Source organism: Thamnophis sirtalis, unplaced genomic scaffold (assembly GCF_051295495.1).
Source record: "Thamnophis sirtalis isolate CommonGarterSnake01/CBP01778 unplaced genomic scaffold, rThaSir2_p1.2 scaffold_1, whole genome shotgun sequence".
Taxonomy (NCBI): Eukaryota; Metazoa; Chordata; class Lepidosauria; order Squamata; family Natricidae; genus Thamnophis; species Thamnophis sirtalis.
The window spans coordinates 2,742,501-2,760,856 of NW_028261381.1; the positions used below are offsets into that span (position 1 = coordinate 2,742,501).

The 18,356-nt window shown below is 40.9% G+C and overlaps 1 protein-coding gene across 21 annotated transcripts in view; it reads right to left on the reverse strand.

Annotated features, from left to right (window-relative positions):
• MAP2 (microtubule associated protein 2) overlaps window positions 1-18,356 on the reverse strand; it is a 270,997-nt gene that overhangs the window by 41,272 nt on the left and 211,369 nt on the right. For 11 of the 21 annotated variants that reach the window (XM_087706492.1, XM_087706485.1, XM_087706477.1 and 8 more), the window contains 4 exons: window positions 16,860-17,105; window positions 7,981-11,802; window positions 7,572-7,778; window positions 6,597-6,731 (listed from right to left, as the gene is read on the reverse strand). The exons of 4 other annotated variants lie outside the window; for them this stretch is intronic. In XM_087706492.1, coding sequence (XP_087562618.1) covers window positions 6,597-6,731; window positions 7,572-7,778; window positions 7,981-11,802; window positions 16,860-17,105 — 4,410 coding nt within the window. The remainder of the gene's footprint in view (window positions 1-6,596; window positions 6,732-7,571; window positions 7,779-7,980; window positions 11,803-16,859; window positions 17,106-18,356) is intronic. 6 more of the 21 variants (XM_087706574.1, XM_087706615.1, XM_087706561.1 and 3 more) reach the window with 2 other exon arrangements.

The window sequence follows — 18,356 nt, forward strand, 5'->3', positions numbered from 1 at the left end:
ATTTGAAACTTGGCTTTTGGAAAATAAATACCATATCAACCCTTGCTTTAATAGTACACTCATGTTTGGCCTAATTCACAAATGTCAAACTTCCATGAAAGAAAGAAAAAAACTATTGATCAGTAGCAGATTCTTCTAGTTTCCCTGAACCTCCATCCCTGGTCTCCTTACAGTTTTCCCACCTTATGGGAAATCCTTTGTGAGCATAAGCTAGAAATCTCTTATTGTGTTGGAACTATGGCTAACTCAACTTTAGTCGGAACATGCCAGGATCTGAACCATTTTCCTGAATTCAGTTACAGTAGGTTTGGTTTGGTTTATTAGATTTATATGCCGCCCTTCTCCCAAGGACTCAGGGCGGCGTACAACATTAAAAGAAACGCATAATACAAAAGTTAAAAAAAAATTAAATAGAATATCCCAAACAAACCCAATTAGAATTGACAAGAACATTTTTTTAATTCGAATTAAAATTAACAATGATCAATAATTTATTTTGTTTTGTTCAGGCCAGGCTGGCTTGCTGGAAAAGCCAACTTTTTAGGGCACATCGGAAGGACCGGAGGTCGGGGATTATACAAAGCGCTGGGGGCAGCTCATTCCAGAGGGAAGGCGCTCCCACAGAGAAGGCTCTCCCCATGGGGGTCACTAGCCAACACTGTCTGGCCGACGGCACCCTGAGGAGGCCAACTCTGTGGGATCGCACTGGATGGTGGGAAGCTACCAGTGGCAGTAGGTGGTCTCGCAGGTATCCTGGGCCTAAGCCATGGAGCGCTTTAAAGGTCATAATTAGTACCTTGAATTGCACCCGGAAGACAACTGGCAACCAGTGCAGGCCTCCTAAAAGGGGTGTAACATGGGAGCACCTAGGTGCCCCCATGATAACCCGCGCAGCCGCATTCTGGACCAGCTGAAGCCTCCGGGTGCTCTTCAAGGGCAGCCCCATGTAGAGAGCGTTACAGGAGTCCAGGCAAGAAAGGATGAGGGCATGAGTGACTGTGCACAGAGCATCCCGATCCAGGAAGGGGAGCAACTGATGTACCAGGCGAACCTGGTAAAAGGCCTCCCTGGTCACGGCCATCAGGTGTTCTTCTAAACTAAGCCGCATATCCAGGAGGACACCCAGACTGTGGGCCCTCTCTGAGGGGGCTAGAATTTCTCCCCCTATCATCAAAGATGGAACAAGATGCACAAATCGGGATGACGGAAACCACAGCCACTCAGTCTTGGAGGGATTGATCTTGAGCCTGTTCCTCCCCATCCAGATCCACACAGCCTCCAGGCATCAGGAAATCACGTCGAGGGCATCGTTTGGGTGGTTTGGGGTAGAGATGAAAAGTTGGGTATCATCAGCATATTGATGATACCATACCCCAAAACCACGGATGATCTCACCCAGTGGTTTCATATATACGTTGAACAGGAGGGATGAGAGAACCGACCCCTGGGGCACCCCACAAGTGACGCGCCTCGGGGTTGATCCCTGCCCTCCAGTCAACACAAACTGCGACCGATCCGACAGGTAGGAGGAGAACCACTGTAAAACGGTGTCCCCTACTCCCAACCCCCTGAGTCATCGCAGTAGGATACCATGGTCGATGGTATTGAAAGCCGCTGAGAGGTCTAATAGGACCAGGACAGAGGAGCAGCCCCTGTCCCGGGCCTGCCAGAGATCATCGACCAACACGACCAATGCCGTCTCCGTGCTGTATCCGGGCCTGAAACCTGACTGAAACGGATCCAGGTAGACAGCTTCATCCAGGAACTGGGGAAGCTGACGTGCTACCGCACTCTCAACAACCTTCACTACAAAGCGAAGGTTGGAGATCGGACGATAGTTGGCTAAAGAAGCTGGGTCCAGGGAAGGCTTCTTAAGGAGGGGCCTCACCACCGCCTCCTTCAAGGCAGTGGGAAAGAACCCCTCTCTCAACGAAGTGTTGGTAATCGCCTGGAGCCAGCCTCGTGTCACCTCCCGGGAAGCCGAGACTAACCAAGAGGGACACGAGTCCAGCACACAAATGGCAGCACTGAGTCTCCCCATAATCCTATCCATGCCCTTGGGGGTCACAGGGTCAAACTCATCCCAGATGGTCTCCACCAGATTCATCCCCGTCGACTCGCCCAAATCTACCCAGTCAGAGTCCAAGCCTGTCCGGATCTGAGTGATTTTATCCTGCAGATACTGAACAAATTCTTCAGCCCTACCCTGCAAGGGGTCTTTTCCAGTTCCTTGGTTAAGTAAGGAATGGGTCACCCTAAACAGGGCGGCTGGGCAGTTATCTGCAGACGCGATAAGAACGGAAAAATGTTGCCGTTTTGCCGCTTTTATCGCCACTAAGTAGGATTTAATATGAATTCTTACTAGTGTTCGATCAGATTCGGACCGGCTGGCCCTCCAACCACTCTCTAGGCGTCTTTTCCAGTATTATAAGAAGCAAGAAATTTTAAAGAAAGATATACAAGAAAATAATATTATCATTTCCCCCTAGTTGCTTATTTAAAAGTAAATTTGTTCTATCCCTCTAGATTTTTGAAAAAGTACACAGATATTGAGATGATCAACACTGAGGTAACTTTAAATAGATTTGCTATCTGGCCAATATTCTTGAAACTGTAATTCAAAAAAAAATTGCCTGCTTCTTCCAGGAAATAAAACAAACAAACAAACAAAACCCTTTAATATTTGGCAACCTTTACACTGAAGGCAAATGTATGTAGAAAGATAATTAGATACCTCAATTTTGTTTCAATGTAAATTCTGAGTTTAATTTGGAATATTAGTGTAGGGGATATGGTTTAGCTTTTGTCAAAAACTGCCTCAAAATAACGTAAGTAGCTAATGAGAACCATAAACAATTCTCTATGGGGCATAAAGAATCAACAAATAAATGTTCTTCTGCTCAGTAGACAAATGGTGTCATGAAAATTATAGAGAATGGGTTTGTGTCATATTCAACCAAATCCATCATTTGCTTATCATCATTCTTATTTACTGAGTTTTGCTTGGAATAAAAAATATCATTTAATTGAAATTAAGCAATTAATTACTCTATTTATGATTTTCCATTCTGAGAAGTAAATTATTGAATTGAATTGAATTGAATTTATTATATTTATATGCCGTCCTATTCCCAGAAGGGACTCAGGGCAGCTCACAGCCAGGTCAGGGAGGGGGAGGGGATACAAATAGGGGAAAAAAGGGACATGGACAAAACAATAGCACAATATAAAAACAATGAACAGCCACACCATTCGAGCGGGGACAAGAACTCATCAGCCCCAGGCCTGTCGGAACAGCCAGGTTTTAAGGGCTTTGCGGAAGGCCTGGAGGGTGGTGAGGGTCTGAATCTCCACAGGGAGCTTGTTCCAGAGGGCCGGAGCAGCCACAGAGAAGGCCCTCCTCCGGGTGGTCGCCAGTCGGCATTGGCCAGTGGATGGAATTCGGAGGAGGCCTAATCTGTGGGATCTAATCGGTCTATTGGAGGTAATTGGCAGCAGGTGGTCTCTCAAGTACCCAGGTCCAATACCATGAAGGGCTTTATAAGTGACGACTAGTGCCTTGAAGTGTATCCGAAGACCAATAGGTAGCCAGTGCAGCTCGCGGAGGATAGGTGTTACGTGGGTGTACCGAGGTGCACCCACAATCGCTCGCGCAGCTGCATTCTGGACAAGCTGAAGTCTCCGAATGCTCTTCAGGGGCTGCCCCATGTAGAGCAACTATCCATTCTGATCAATAAATGACACAACAGAAGGAATTTTAGAACTAAGTCTTCTATTAGTCTCTTGCAATTCTTTGGGAACTGAGGCTTTCATAATGCAAAAAATAAGATTGGTTTATAGCAATAGCAATAGCAGTTAGACTTATATACCGCTTCATAGGGCTTTCAGCCCTCTCTAAGCAGTTTACAGAGTCAGCATATCGCCCCCACAATCTGGGTCCTCATTTCACCCACCTTGGAAGGATGGAAGGCTGAGTCAACCCTGAGCCGGTGAGATTTGAACAGCCGAACTGCAGAACTGCAGTCTGCAATCTCCACGGGGAGCTCGTTCCAAAGGGCCGGAGCAGCCACAGAGAAGGCCCTCCTCCGGGTGGTCGACAGCCGGCATTGGCCGGCAGATGTTGCCACTGGTATGCTACATTTTGCCCAATGCTGTCTTCATAGGAAATTTAACTGGCATTTATCCCTACTTTTGGATATAGAAACCTGTTGTGGCCCATTGGAGCTGCCTCCAGACTCCGACAGCGAGGGGCCCTATGAGTCAGCTCTGGAGGATGTGGAGGACCCTGGACAGGGTTCCGACTCCGAGCAGGGCGCAGAGAGACTGGTTGGCCACCAGGTGGCGCCTGAGCCTTGGATTAGTGGGGAGGAGACAAGGGAGAGTGATCCAGAAACCAACTGTGAGTTGTTCCGGGATGCACGCCGTCGAAGAGCTACTTGGCATCAAGAACAATTACGTAATTACAGGAGGTAATTATGCTCAGCTGATGGTCATTAGGCTCCTCTCCAGACTATAAAAAAGACTGCTTGTGCCACACCCTTCTTGCAGAAGTCAATGCTTTGACTAAAGAGAAACTAACTTGGCAGGCTGGATTGCTGCCAGAGTTTGTCTGAATTGCTGCCAAGGTTTGTCGGACTTGCTGCCAAGGCCCTTATCTGTTTGTTTACTTGGCTTTCGGCCACGGAGAGTCTGGTCTTGCTATTAAAGGACATTCTCATTAAGTGTGTTTCGGCTTTCATTACTGAACGGAGGAGGGGGGTCAGAACAGAAACCTATGGGCCTTACACCAAAGTAGAAAAATGGCACATTCATTGCCCACTACCATCTTCTTTAAAGACAACAAGACAATGAAAAGGACTTTTAAAGAAAAAGGAGTCTTCTTTTGTTTTTACATAGGGAGCCAGGATGCTTCTCATAGAGCAGCATTCCCCAACCTTTCCGGGTTGATGGGCTGGCATGGGAGTGGGGGAAGGTTTTGTGCCAGGGGCAGGCAGGCAGGCAGGCAGGTGTGTGCACAGCTTAATTTGTGTGAGGGATGGGCTGTGAGTGCCAGGTGTGAGTGGGGCTGCGATTGCACCGGCCTACCACTCACATGGCCCAGTTGCAAATAGGTAAATGGGGACTCCTATCATAGAGAACTTCTTGGAAGTTTGAAGAAAGATGCAATTTAAAAAAAAATAGGTTTGCCTGTTGAACCTATCATGATTTCAGGTTTATTTTATCAATAGTTTAAAAAAAATATGCAACCCAAATAAAACCCCAAGAGTCAAGGCCTACAGTAATGGGAATCCAGACATTGCCATTTAGGTATCTGAATTATATATAATGTACTATCAACCTTTTCAATCAAGAGAAATATGCATTAGTCACAAAAAGTTCTGCAATGCAATAGATGATAATATATGGTTGAGTTGTACAGAAGGCCCCGTAAGGACAAATGTGTACTGCAATTTTATAAAATATAGCTTTTTGTCAATAAAGGTAACGAGGAACCTCTCTGGCTTTAAATTACTACTTAGCATTAGATTGGAGATGCATGGATATAATATGTTAACAAGTTTCTTTTCATCTATCAATTATGGATTGGCACTTCAGTTTTATAACCTTATATCCACAGAAACACTAGAGGAGAAATATTTTGGAATTGTCAGGAAAAATATTTTTCTGGAATTAGTAACATTATCTCATGTGCACTGTGATTCTGTATATTAAATAAAGATATCAAGGATAACATTCGGTTATTTCTCCTTTGATTGCAATAAAAAGCATACATGACCAAATATGTAATTCTAAGATGCATATTTCAATCAATTTTTGCACGGTAACCCAATTAACAATTATTGACAAGAGTGCAAATCTGTCCTGAAAAGGATTAGCACAAATGTTGCTCCTTGTGAATTATTTATATTAATCTCTTCAACTCCAAAAGCTTCTATCTCCTAAATAACTACAGATGTATAATCAGCTGCAAATAGTCCCTCATTTCCTTTTCCATTATTTTCTTCATTTTTCACTGTAAGCAAATATTCATATTCAGGAAAGTTTTCTGTTCAGAAATAGCTATTTGTTTCAGATTCTGTGTTTTAATACATAACAATTTTAGCAAACAAATCAGCCATCAGTTTAAAAGAGTTACGGTACACAATATAAATACAAAGTGGAATAATGTTGCAATTATTATTATGCATGAGAAGAAAAACAGTAAAAGAATAAAGGAAATAAAAATGTAAAACATGGTTCAAAGCCATTTGCACTTTCCCACCAGAACAGAGCAAAAATGAAAAACAGAACAAAGCGAAATAGAGAGATTTATACAACACTGTTATCAACAATAAACAGCTACAGAACTTGGGAATTCCAAGCATGATAAAGCGTTCATGATTATGGCCTCCGAATAATAATAAATGAAAAGAGTATGATACAAAAAAAAGCAGTATCATTCATGGGAGCTGAAAAACTCTTAAGAGAGGAAAAAAACCGAAATCAAAATCAGAGCAGCCAATAGAGCAATGAGACTACAAATAATAATAATAATGAGAATAGTTAATGTCTATGTTTGCCAGCCACATTGCATAAATTCAAGACAGCACAGTCACCTGTCTGCTTCCGCTTAACACAGGAGTGATGAGTTGGTCTAGTGTGTTTGATAGCAGGTTTTAAAATGATTTTCCTGGAGGGAGAGTGAGCCTGAACTTCAGCTTTTTTAGAAAGTTCAGCTTTCTTATACACAGCTATAGACAAGAAAACAAGAGCATACAATCAGAAATAAAAAAATTGTAAGTAGGAATATATTTCAACAAATCAACATATTGGCTGCTGGCACCAACTCAGCCATTTAACTCTGACTTGAGTGTACCAATGCCCACATGATCTATATTTAAGATATTACGGCTTTCACCAATTCTTTCATTCTATCAAATACACGTCCCTTCCAAAATTATACAACCTGACTGAAAATGTATGTATTATTTATTTAATAGGGTGGGAAAGCAAACTCTTTCTATTCCAATCTGTAACCCCTGTGTCATTCTGATCCATTCCCAGAGAGCCTCAATGCTGGGCAACGTATGAAGCTATGGAAAGAAAGGAGAACCAATGTACATTAAGTACAAGGGGATCTTTGTGAGACATTCAGTTTTGAAGGCTCTCAACCTAGCTGTGATCTGACTGGTTTGATTCAGAGAGTTGGACGTTTACCTTGATTCAAATTAAATGAAGCCTTCTACTACTGACAACTCTTTCTCTCTCTCCCTCTTTTAGTAAAGATTAGAATTGAGTACTCACGTGGAAGCCGTGATAAGTAATGAGGTAGGAATACCGCTACGTGGATACTTAGTACCAACATTATTAGGGTAGATAACATGATGCTGACAATATTGATGAATCTTAGAAGATGAAATTTCTATTTGTATGTTTATTTGCTGTTACCACCAGCATGAAAGTGAAGCGATGGAAGAGGTATGGATCATATGTCATACTGTTAGCACAAATGTATGTCCTTAATGAAAACGTATACAGATGAGCCACCCACGGTACAGCATAAAAGGAAAAAGAGCAAGTATTATATAAACCTTTTTTCCTTCTCACTTCATCTCTGGAGACTGTGCTAGGTTCCTTTTTAGCTATTTTCCTTTCAGGAGTAGAAATCCTGCCTCGCCCAGTTTTTAAAGGTTTTTCTTTTTTATGTTTATCAAGAGACGGTCTCCGCAATTCTCTCTCTGATTTCTCCTCTTTAGGAACAGTCTCTAACTGTTCTGTCATGATGCTCCTATCATCATCTGCAGGATCAGAGTAAATTATAACAAAAACAGGATTAGTTATTTGTACTTCGCTGGGATATATACTCTTTTAAACAATTTGGTTTGATTCATGCTAGTATTATTTTTATAACATTCATGACTGCGCCGTCATTGATTATTTTTAATTATTAAGATAGCATATTGACAGCAAAACGAATGGGAAAAAAAGCATAAGGCACACCTTGTGTATCCACCCATATGCTGTCGGTATCCAGGACGGAGTCATCCATTGTTGTTTCATCTTTATAATCGTCATATGTTTCTGTCTTGTAATCAGTTGCTGGGATTTCTTCCTGTTCAGCTGAGCCCGGAGGTTCCAAAGACTTTTCTTCTGAGTCTGCTTCAACATGAGCAATAACTTCTGCCTCCATATCCAGCTCTTCAGTACAGGGACCTTCTCCGGCTGTTTCAGGCTGTGCTGTTTCAGCAAAGCGAACACTGTGGGAATTGGCTTCTCCTTCATCAATGGTTGTCTGTACAATTGTAATGAAATCATCCTCAACCGTAACAACAGATTCTATGACTCCTTTGAGCTCAGGTATCTCCACGGGGATAGCTTTACATACTTCTTCACTGGGGCTCTCCAAGTCCTCGTCTTTACTCGTTTGCTTACTGGTTTCCTCTTCTTTCTCTTTTTCCTCTTCTTGTCCTTCTGCTTGCTTGATCTCTTCCTCTTCTTCTTCTTTAGTCTTTTCTTCATGTTCGTCTTTCTCAATCTCTACTTCAGGTTCTTTCACATGCTTGGCATCCTCTTGCTGTTCTACATTTTTAATCTCTTTTTCATGTTCTTCCCTGTATTTGATTTCCTCTTTTGTGTGTTTTACTTCTTCCTCTTGTTCTTCCATTTGCTTAATCTCTTCCTTTTGCTCTTCTTCCACTTTTTCTTTCTCATATTTTAAATCATGCGGCAACTTCTCAACATTCTCAGTCTTGGTTATCTCCACATTATCTGCCTGATCTACTTTATGTTCCATTATGCTCTCCATTTGAGTTTCTGCTGGTTCTTCTTGAATAACTTTCGGTATACTTTTTTCTGCATGTTCTTCCTCTGGTAAAGGTGGGATTTCTCGTTGTATTTTGCCCTCAGGTGGCTTTGAAATTTCTCCAGACAATCCCTCTTGCACTTGACCATTATCACCGCTTGATTCATATGATTCTTCTTTATCTACTGCTTCTTGATGCACCAGATCAGGCTTAGGGCCTTTTTCCTTAATTTCAATTTCAGACAGTTTAGCTGCATCTTTAATATTATTAGATTCCAATGTTGCACATAGATCAGGTTCTTGGTGTAATGCAAAGAGAATCTTCTCTGGATCTTCTTTATTCTGCTCTGAAACTAATTCAGTGATGTGACCTCCTAATTTACTCTGATACTCCTGTTCCACTTGCCGAGCAGCAGAATCCATATCATGTTTTATAGCATCGTAGTCTGGTTTGCAGGACAATTCTGCCTTATCTATGTCTGCAGCAACGTGAATAGCATTTTCCTCTTCCTTAATTAATGAAGACTTTTCTTCTGGCTCAACTAGAGTTTTATCATTAACACCTGCTAGCTCTGCACCAAGCTTTATTTCATGTTCAGTATCTTCAGGAAAAGATACGTCTTTAGCATCAGCTTGTTCCTCACTTTTTTCTAACACGGTATCTAACTTATCAATAGCTTTTCTCTCTTGTTCAAAGTCCTGGCCCCAAACTGGGGAGTCCCCAGAGACCTCTTTTCCTTCACAGGATCTCTCAGCTGCTGCCAACTTCACTTCTATCAACGAGAGATCTGTAACTACACCTCTCCTCATTTTCTCCTCATAAGAGCAGCTTTCTCCTGCCAAATTCTCACTGTCCTGAACTGGAGATGGCAATGGCACCGTGTATTTGGTGAAAACACAGTAGCCTAAATCTTCTACTTGACTGTCAGCTCTTAGAGTCATGTGATCCTCATCAGTCACAAGCTGCTGAACTGCAGAGCTGTCCTCAACAACCACCTCGGAAGGAGCAGATTTCCGTTGTGCCACCTCCGTGTCTGCACTCACGGATGCTACTCTTGACCTCGTGCCAGCTAAATCTAACATTTCAGGTAAGTCAGGAGCCATTACAGTTCCGTTTTTGTAATAATCTTTAGCTAGCAAAGGGGATTCATATAAAGGCTCCACCTGAATCTCTCCTGATTCTTTAAATTTGGACTCTTCTATCCTCTCTTCCTCTTCTGCTTCTTCTTCTGCTATTTCTTCTGCTTCTTCTTCTTCATCATCGTCTTCCCTACTTTCTGTTGGGAAGCGGGGAGCTTTTTCTATTAGTGGGGTGGTGGCAGGCAAGTAATCATCGCCTTCGTCTCCACTAGCCGTATCTAAAATATCTGAACCTAAAGGTGAAAGATCATGACCACGTCCAAAGTTAAACCCCAGGGCTATAGAATCTAAGCAGGACATTGGGAGATTTATTGACATACTCCTCTGTTCTATAGCAGATCTTCCACCAAGCCCTAAGCTCCTGCTGAGAGTTAAGTCATCTTTATTTTTATTGTGGAGTTCTCTCTTATCACCGTACACATTTGGGTCAATAGTATACATTCTTTCTGGAGGAGAGCTGGGTTCCTTAGCCTCATCTTCTGGGAAACTCTGGGCAAGGGTACTGTATCCAATTTGATGAGCAGGTGGACTGGGCTGTCGGTGTGCTTCTGGCTGGTATTCATCAGTCTCCTTTTCAGATGCAAGAGAATTTTTATGGTCGATATCATAAGTCTGGTCTTTCGAATCACTCAGTTCATAGTAATCGTTGCCTTGCTGTACTTTATCACTCTTGACAGCTTCGTCTTTAAGAGCGGACGTTTCAAAATACGTAGACATACCTGATTTATCTTCTTCTGTCCTCATTTGGTGGGGATCTGAATCTGCAACAGGAAACACTTTACCTTTCCCTTCTTTTTCAGAACGTTTGTCTTCCTGGGGCTCTTTGTGTGCTTCAGATGGGGATTTCTCTATGGTTTCATGTAACGCAGCGGTATCTAAATGCTCTTCGTATTTCTCAGGGGAAAAATCTTTACTGAATCGGTCTGCCATGACCTCAGCACCAGGGGTTTTCTCATCTTTTTTAACATTCCACGCCGTTGATTCCCCAGTTATCCCCAAATCTTTTTGTGCATCGTATGCTTCTTTAGGATCAACGTCTTTTCCCAGAACGTCTTTACCCAGAACGGTCGGTTTTTGGTCACACACAGCAAAAGGCTGATCATCCAATTCTCTGAGCTTCTGTTTACTGGACATGGAGTACTTCTCTTCATCACTTTCATCCTCCGTCATATCTTTCTCTTCTTCCCAAAGGGGAACCTGACTTGGAGTTTGTTCTACAATGGCTTTTTGTGAGGCACTGGGGCCCACTACTGCAAAATCTTCTTCCTGTGTTTTCATCTGCCCTTTGCTCATTGTTTGATCTTTTGAAAGGTCTTTGGTAATCTCTGTAATAACGGGCTTTTCTGTTGTTTTGCTACTCTCTTCTGGTTCAGACGTGTGTCGAACCCCTGGTAAGGTTTCGGGGGAAAAGGCACTTGTTACTGTGCCTACGTCCGCTATAGATTCTGAGAGCGAAGAAGAACCAATGCTTGCAGGAGAGGTAAAGTCATTTTTTGTAACAGTAATCTGATCGTCTTTAGATTCCAAGGGAGATGCTTCTGTTGCAGACTTCTGGGTCTCTGTGGCCTTTTCATCTGGTGTACTTTTCTTATGCAACTCTGTTAGCAAATCTCTTTGCTCTTGAGGTGTGGAAGTCTTCTCTTCTTTCTCTTGCAGAGTGGCGTCCAAGGTTTCTCCCAACCGAGATGGGAACGTCATCTCTTCTCCTGTGAGCTGTGGTTCTCTCTTTTCTATAGTCTCTGTTTTTGCTGGCTGTGGAACTAAGGCATCTTGGGCGGGGTGCTCACTGGATTTCCTCCCTTTCTCTTCTTCCTTCGTGCTCAAGGGTGTAGCTGCGAAAAGGCTCGTACCTTCCTGTCCATGGATTTCCATCTTCGAGGCTGAAAGTAAATCTGTAGTTGTTGCATTGGGTTTTAGAACATTTTACAGAAAGCATTTATAAAAGTAGTTTACAGCATAATGTGGCAGGGCAAAGTCATAAAAATATGGCTACATGCAACTAGAAAAACCTATTAGAGATCTGTTTACTTTATTATTCTTTGGCTCTCCCAGTGCACTATTAATAATCTTATATTGATAAACCTCGCTGTATTTTGTTACATTTGTAACGATTATTATATTAAAAATAAATACAACTTCACCGTAGAAAACTTTACCATGCAATGAAGTTGAGATAAGATTCTGGAATATAACAAATATGAATATAATTATGCTTGTATGTGTGAATGCATTTATGTGCTATATTTAAATTTCAAAGTTATATATCCATTTAATGACACAATTCCTTTTGTCTGATTCTGGCCAAATCATGGTAAAACTGAAATGGATATACCAATCAACTTTTGGCACAAATGAGGGGACTGCTTTTTAAATACATTTTTTAAAAAAATCTAGTATCATAAAACTATTCTTGAGAAACACAAGATGATGGAATGTTTATACCTACAGCTGTTTCATACAAAATCACTGTACTGCAACTCTGAAACATTGCTGAAAAACCGAGTCTAAATATTTAACATTCAAAAATAACTGAATTCAATTATTAATCTTTGTGTATATTACACATTAACATTTATTGAAATTGACTGTTGCAGGATTTGACAGTGACTCTGAAGAAGGGCTCCATACTTCTCTCAACCCCAAGGACAATACCTCACTGCTATTCATTCAAGCATGCATATCTTTTTCTTGGACTTTCATGACACCTGAAGAAAATATAAATTAATTTTAATAAATCAAGTTCTTAAAGAAGTGCGTCTTTAAAAGCATTTATAGCAGCAACCACATCTTTTTTTTGGTGGTGATGGGGGGGGGGCTCAAATGGTATACTGAAAAAAGGCAAGTGTGTTTTAATGACTAGGCATTGTATTTGCACTTGAGTGAGGTATAAAACAGTAATTCCAAATCATTTTTGAAGCAAATGTAACCCTAATTTATATAACAGTACTTTTTCAAAATATTTTATGAAGTTCTCCCAAATCAATTATTGGGGCTCTCTCTCTGTGTCTGTGTGTGTGTGTGTGTGTGTACAATACACACACAGACACACACATCAGGGTGTACTAATGGCTACCCATTTATACATGCTTAAAGACCAAATCTGATCTTGGCATTGAATTCTTAATTATTTCAGTAAGAATCATTTCAGCTCAGTATGCAGCAAAAGGCGTATTTATTTTGAAATAATTAAAAATGAGCACATTTCTCCAGAATGACTGGCAAGGGATCGGTGAGGCATCTGAATTGGGCTGCAAAACATACAAATGCTAGTAGTATCCTTTTCAATGAACTTCTCCATTTGAAAAGCTGGTTAGGGAGTAGGGGGTTGTGAAATATATAGGAGCTATTGTCCAATACATCTGAGCAGCAAGATATTGGAAATGACTTTTCTAAAAGAGAAAACTAGAGGAAAAATACAACCACAATTGGAAGGATTTCTCGTATTTCTAATGTAATCTCCTGCCCTTGATTCATTTCCCAGAGAAATTGCCTTTTGCAACACTGGAATTCTTTCATGATTTTGTAATCTCCTCACACTCAGGATAAAGAAATCAAATAATAAACAGTATTCTGAAAGCAGTGAAATAAAACAGTTTAAAGCCACACAATATAATTCTTAAAATCACGTTTCACGCTGGGAAATTGGCTTCCATATGCAGAGTAGCCTCCTGGGTCGGAACTGAAAAAAAATGGTTCTTCTAGCTGATGAACACCTGGGATAAATGGTTTGCTGGAAATCAATGCCCAGTCCAGAATTCTGTCTCCAACAATGATTGACTAGATACCTCTGGAAGTGTGATGATGAACCATGAGCCATCTTTAAGCCTGGCAGTTTTGTACTATATTGTAATAGTGCTTGAACAATCTATCCTCAATGAACATATTTAATTTTTAAAAATGCAGTTAGAATCAGTGACTTGTGAAAATGAAAATGGTGTGCTGGGTGAAGAATTATACTTGCTTAATTTGTACAGTAAAACCCATTAATTTCGGTGGGTTTTATAAGGTGGTGGAGGAAACAGATCAGCTCCCTGATGAATCATAATGCCTAGATTTCCAACAGTTATTTTTTTTAAAAAGCTTCTTATTCCTCTGGAAGCTGAGCTTCAAAACAAAAATATATTGCTTCTGGTTGGAAAGGAAGCTTGTGTCTACTTTTTAGCCAGTGGATGGACAGTTCTACAAAAAAAAAAGCTAAGAAAAGACATACATATATTGCCTGGAAACATAGAAAAAAAACATTTTTGCTTGCTTTGTTTTGAATCTTCCATAATGGGAAAGGATCTCTGCCTTGGGGGGGAAAAAAACAATTTAGAAATATATGATTAAATAATAATAAATGGAATGCCTGAGCAAAGCATTCATAAAAAACTAATTCATAAAGTATGCTGGTACAAGTATGCTTGAAGCAAAGCATTTAAGTATAGTAGCATCATTTGGGAAGCTGTCATGATTGCTTTCAACAGGTGCCTCTACTTCTCCGCACCTACGTGTACGTCTGTTAGAGCTGCTAGGGAAAAAGAGGTGTGTAGGCTTGGGAAGGTAGAAACATCTAGGGATCAACCTTCAAAACAGCCAGGAGAGCTTTCAAGGGGACACAGCTGTCTCAAATGGCAGTGCTTTGCTTGCACTAATGCAGTGTTTCTCAACCTTGGCAACTTGAAGATGTCCGGACTTCAACTCCCAGAATCCCCCAGCCAGCGAATGCTGGCTGGGGGGATTCTGGGAGTTAAAGTCCGGACATCTTCAAGTTGCCAAGGTTGAGAAACACTGCACTAATGTCTTTTCAAATACGCTCTTTCAAATATTCCGCACAGGGCATTTTGTGACCCCCAAAAGACATGGTGAGAAAAAAGCATTGGATCTTTATTATTTACATTTCCCATAGACTTCAGCACTTCCAAGATGAAAAATTCAGCATCCGAAATATCCTAGGATCAATCCCTGTCTCCTGCTGATAGAGCTGGTAAAGATTCATAACTAAAAACCCAGAGAACTTGTGCCAGCTGGGCATTCTTGATATTTGCCAATTCCTTTTTCCAAATTAAAATACACGCATTAGACTGAGAGACAAGATGACATGTAGTAAAGTATCTTAATTTTCAAGGTTCTGCTTGGTTTCTAATGATCCCAAAAGCTAGGTCTACATTTGAATTACTTCAAGTGTTTGTTAAGTTCATCTCTCTCTCTCTCCCTTCCCCCACTCTCATTCTCATTGTGTAAATACCCACCAAAGTCTTACACAATGTTGTAAACATATGATAAGTCACTGGATAGTCCGATTTTTTGTTATCCTATTTCCTATTTTTTTTATTATTATTATTAGAACCCTTCATTAAAGGTTGATTTTTTCAGTGAACATTCTACTACACCTCATTCCAAACATTAATTATTTCCTAGGAAAATTACAAACAATTTAGATCACATCAGTGAACGTGGCAAATTAGTTTTGGCTCAAAAACATTCTGTTGAATGGACTCACAAAGATAACCTAGTCTGTTTTCAAGTTTATCAAGTCTGCATGGGAATCTATCATCTTCGACAATTAATTTCAAATTATCCCTTGATTTAAGGGAATAAATGAATTCACTAAATTCATTTAATGTACATCAAAATGAATGTCATTCTTACTCCCCCCCCCGCCAGTCTTATCTAGTGAGTCAGCAAAATAACTTATTTTCAATTATTTTATTGTATGTTTCATCAGATAAGTCACTTTTGACACAAACGATGTGAAGATTCAACAATTACTGGAATCTTTCATTTAAAAAAAACATTAATAGTAAACTAAGGAGTCCAATATCTATGGAGGGGAAATGTAATCAAGGAAAGATCACGTGGAAGAAGAGAACATTAATCCTTTCCAGTGCTGGCATCCCAAACTAAACTATCCTGATCACAAAATTCTCATTACTTGGGATTAGGTTCAAGTATGTTCCCTATCACAACTAGCTTGGTTTACCTGTTTGTTGATATAGTCAAGGGATGATGAATCCTTAGTTAGGTAAGAACAAGCAAAGTTAATTCTGTAATAGTTGGAGCTGTTGTGATATATGTTCAGCTACGAGAGCCTTAACTAGGGAATATTCCCACAAATATTCCTTGAATGAAAATTAGGTTTAACCAGTGTACAATTTTTTTTTCAATGGCTTGTGTTGCTACGTGCAGAGAAATGTGAGGGTATATCTGGATCACCTTTAATCTGGTTTATTAAGAATAAGCAATATAAGTCAATGAAAATGTATGAGCTTTATATTTAGTCCTTCGCTATAATACCCAACGTGATTCGTGTGGATTTTCTTCTCACACTGGGACTTCCACTCAGATAAACAGCTGGAAAGAAGGGTAAAACAGATGCAAACTCAAAATCCTGCCAATGGCAAACAAGGGTTATGGTGGGCTGCAATGAATGGTAAAGATATGATATAAGCAGCAACAGCCTTGGGGAAATTGAGGCAGAATGTATTGAAGCATAAGCGAAAGTAGATTGCACAGCACAAACTTTGCAAAGTAAGCATTTTGCGCCCTAGTCAGGGTTTGATCAGTTTGCTTCTTGAAATGAAAAACAGATGAACCTCCGTACCAAAATGAAATGAAATATATAGATATAAAGACACAAATATCAGCAATGTGACTGGCAAACACATCGGCAACAAGGCGGGACAAGGGATGGCATATCAGGTTGGCTGCACTGCCAATGGTATCATGAGTAGAAAAAAGCACGCTCTTAAAAAAAGTCAGGAATCTACTGCAGTGGTGGGAAACCATGTCATCGTACGGCCTTTGGCTCGCCATGTGCACACTCTTCAAGCATAATAACAAGAGCATTAACCATGAGGACAAACCGATGGGAAGAAAAGCCAACGAGAGAATGGGGAGGAAACTGAAGAGCAGGTCCTATGCAGCCAAGGCATGCAGATCCCTAATGCAGGCATACCTTCCTCACCGGAGGAAGGCAGTTTTGCTTTTGAGGTTTCCTTCCCAATGAGGATTATATTTTCCTCATTGTGATCCACTTGATCTTCAGGGAGGGAATCCTGCTGGGCCTCTGAGAAACCCTCTGTTTGTTCCCAAGGCTCAGCAGGCTCACTCCTTTTCTCATACTTCTCATCAAGGGAAGCCTCAGGTTTGGGGTCACCAGCCACGGAACCTTTGACTGTTTCTTCTTCCTCCTCTTCTTCTTCTTTGGGGGAGCAGGAAGGAGAAGGAAAGCATGGAAAAATGAGGCAACAGCTTCAAGATTAACAGATATTATATGGTCTATACATGTATTAAACATTTATGTATGGAGGCTTCACATTTATGTTTATCTTTTTCAAGTAATATAAAATTGGTACACGCTACTTTTTTTAAAAAAAATGGCTTAATTTCTATGGCTCCCAATGCCTTAACACAGGGGTCTCCAACCTTGGCCATTTGAAGCCTGGAGGACTTCAACTCCCAGAATTCCCCAGCCAGCTTTGCTTCAATTCCCAGCTTTGCTGCCTGGGGAATTCTGACAGTTGAAGTCCTCCAGGCTTCAAGTGGCCAAGGTTGGAGACCCCTGCCTTAACATACTACTTTTTTACCTTAAAAAAGTATGGTTTAAGTATCCCAATAGCCAAACAACAATTTGTGGTCTCGCCCCTCTCTGTTTCTCTGCCTCTTTCTCTGATAAAGCTAGTTGTGATCTATGGTTACATCTAAATTTATTTAACTATAGAGTTACTGATGATTCTACTTTTTTTTAGAACCAGACCAAAACCACTTGATCATTCCGGTTTAGAAGCTACCTAAGTTAAAATAACTTGGAACTATAGTATTCATTTTGTATTGGTAAATGGGGAAGAAACATTGCAAAACAGCCCCAAATGTTAAGAGCATTTTGATACCATGTAGAGAATTAAACAAAGCATCTGTTTTCAAGTAAGAAAGACAGAACTAAAATGACTTGTGGTTCCTGGTGGATATGGCGATTGAAAAAATATAGGTTGTAAAACTACATTGTAAAAATGAAAGTAGTGTAATCTTAGAACCGGCTACACATGAAGTGAGTCAGAATTCAAAACAGGACATCATCAGCTGCACCTATTCTCAATATTTTCCACAGAAAAAGATAATGAGGAATACTTCAAAAATCTATTATAATGTGAGATGAAGGTAGGGAAGTCAGATACCTCTGTTTCTACCCTACTGAGAGTCAAATGTTGTATGTGTATGCGTATGCGTATGCGTATGTATGTATATATATATACATCTGCAGCCTCAGAGCCTCAGCTGGGCAGGCAAAAAAAGTGGGTGGGCAGGGCAAGTATGGTGTGGAAGGGCAGGGTGAGCGAGTGAGAGGTGACCAGGCAGGCGGGGGAGCAAGGGGGCAGGCCAGGGGAGAGAGCATTCCGGTACAGGGCCTCCGGAAGATCAGGTACGGGAAGGCACGCTAAATTTCACCAACCGG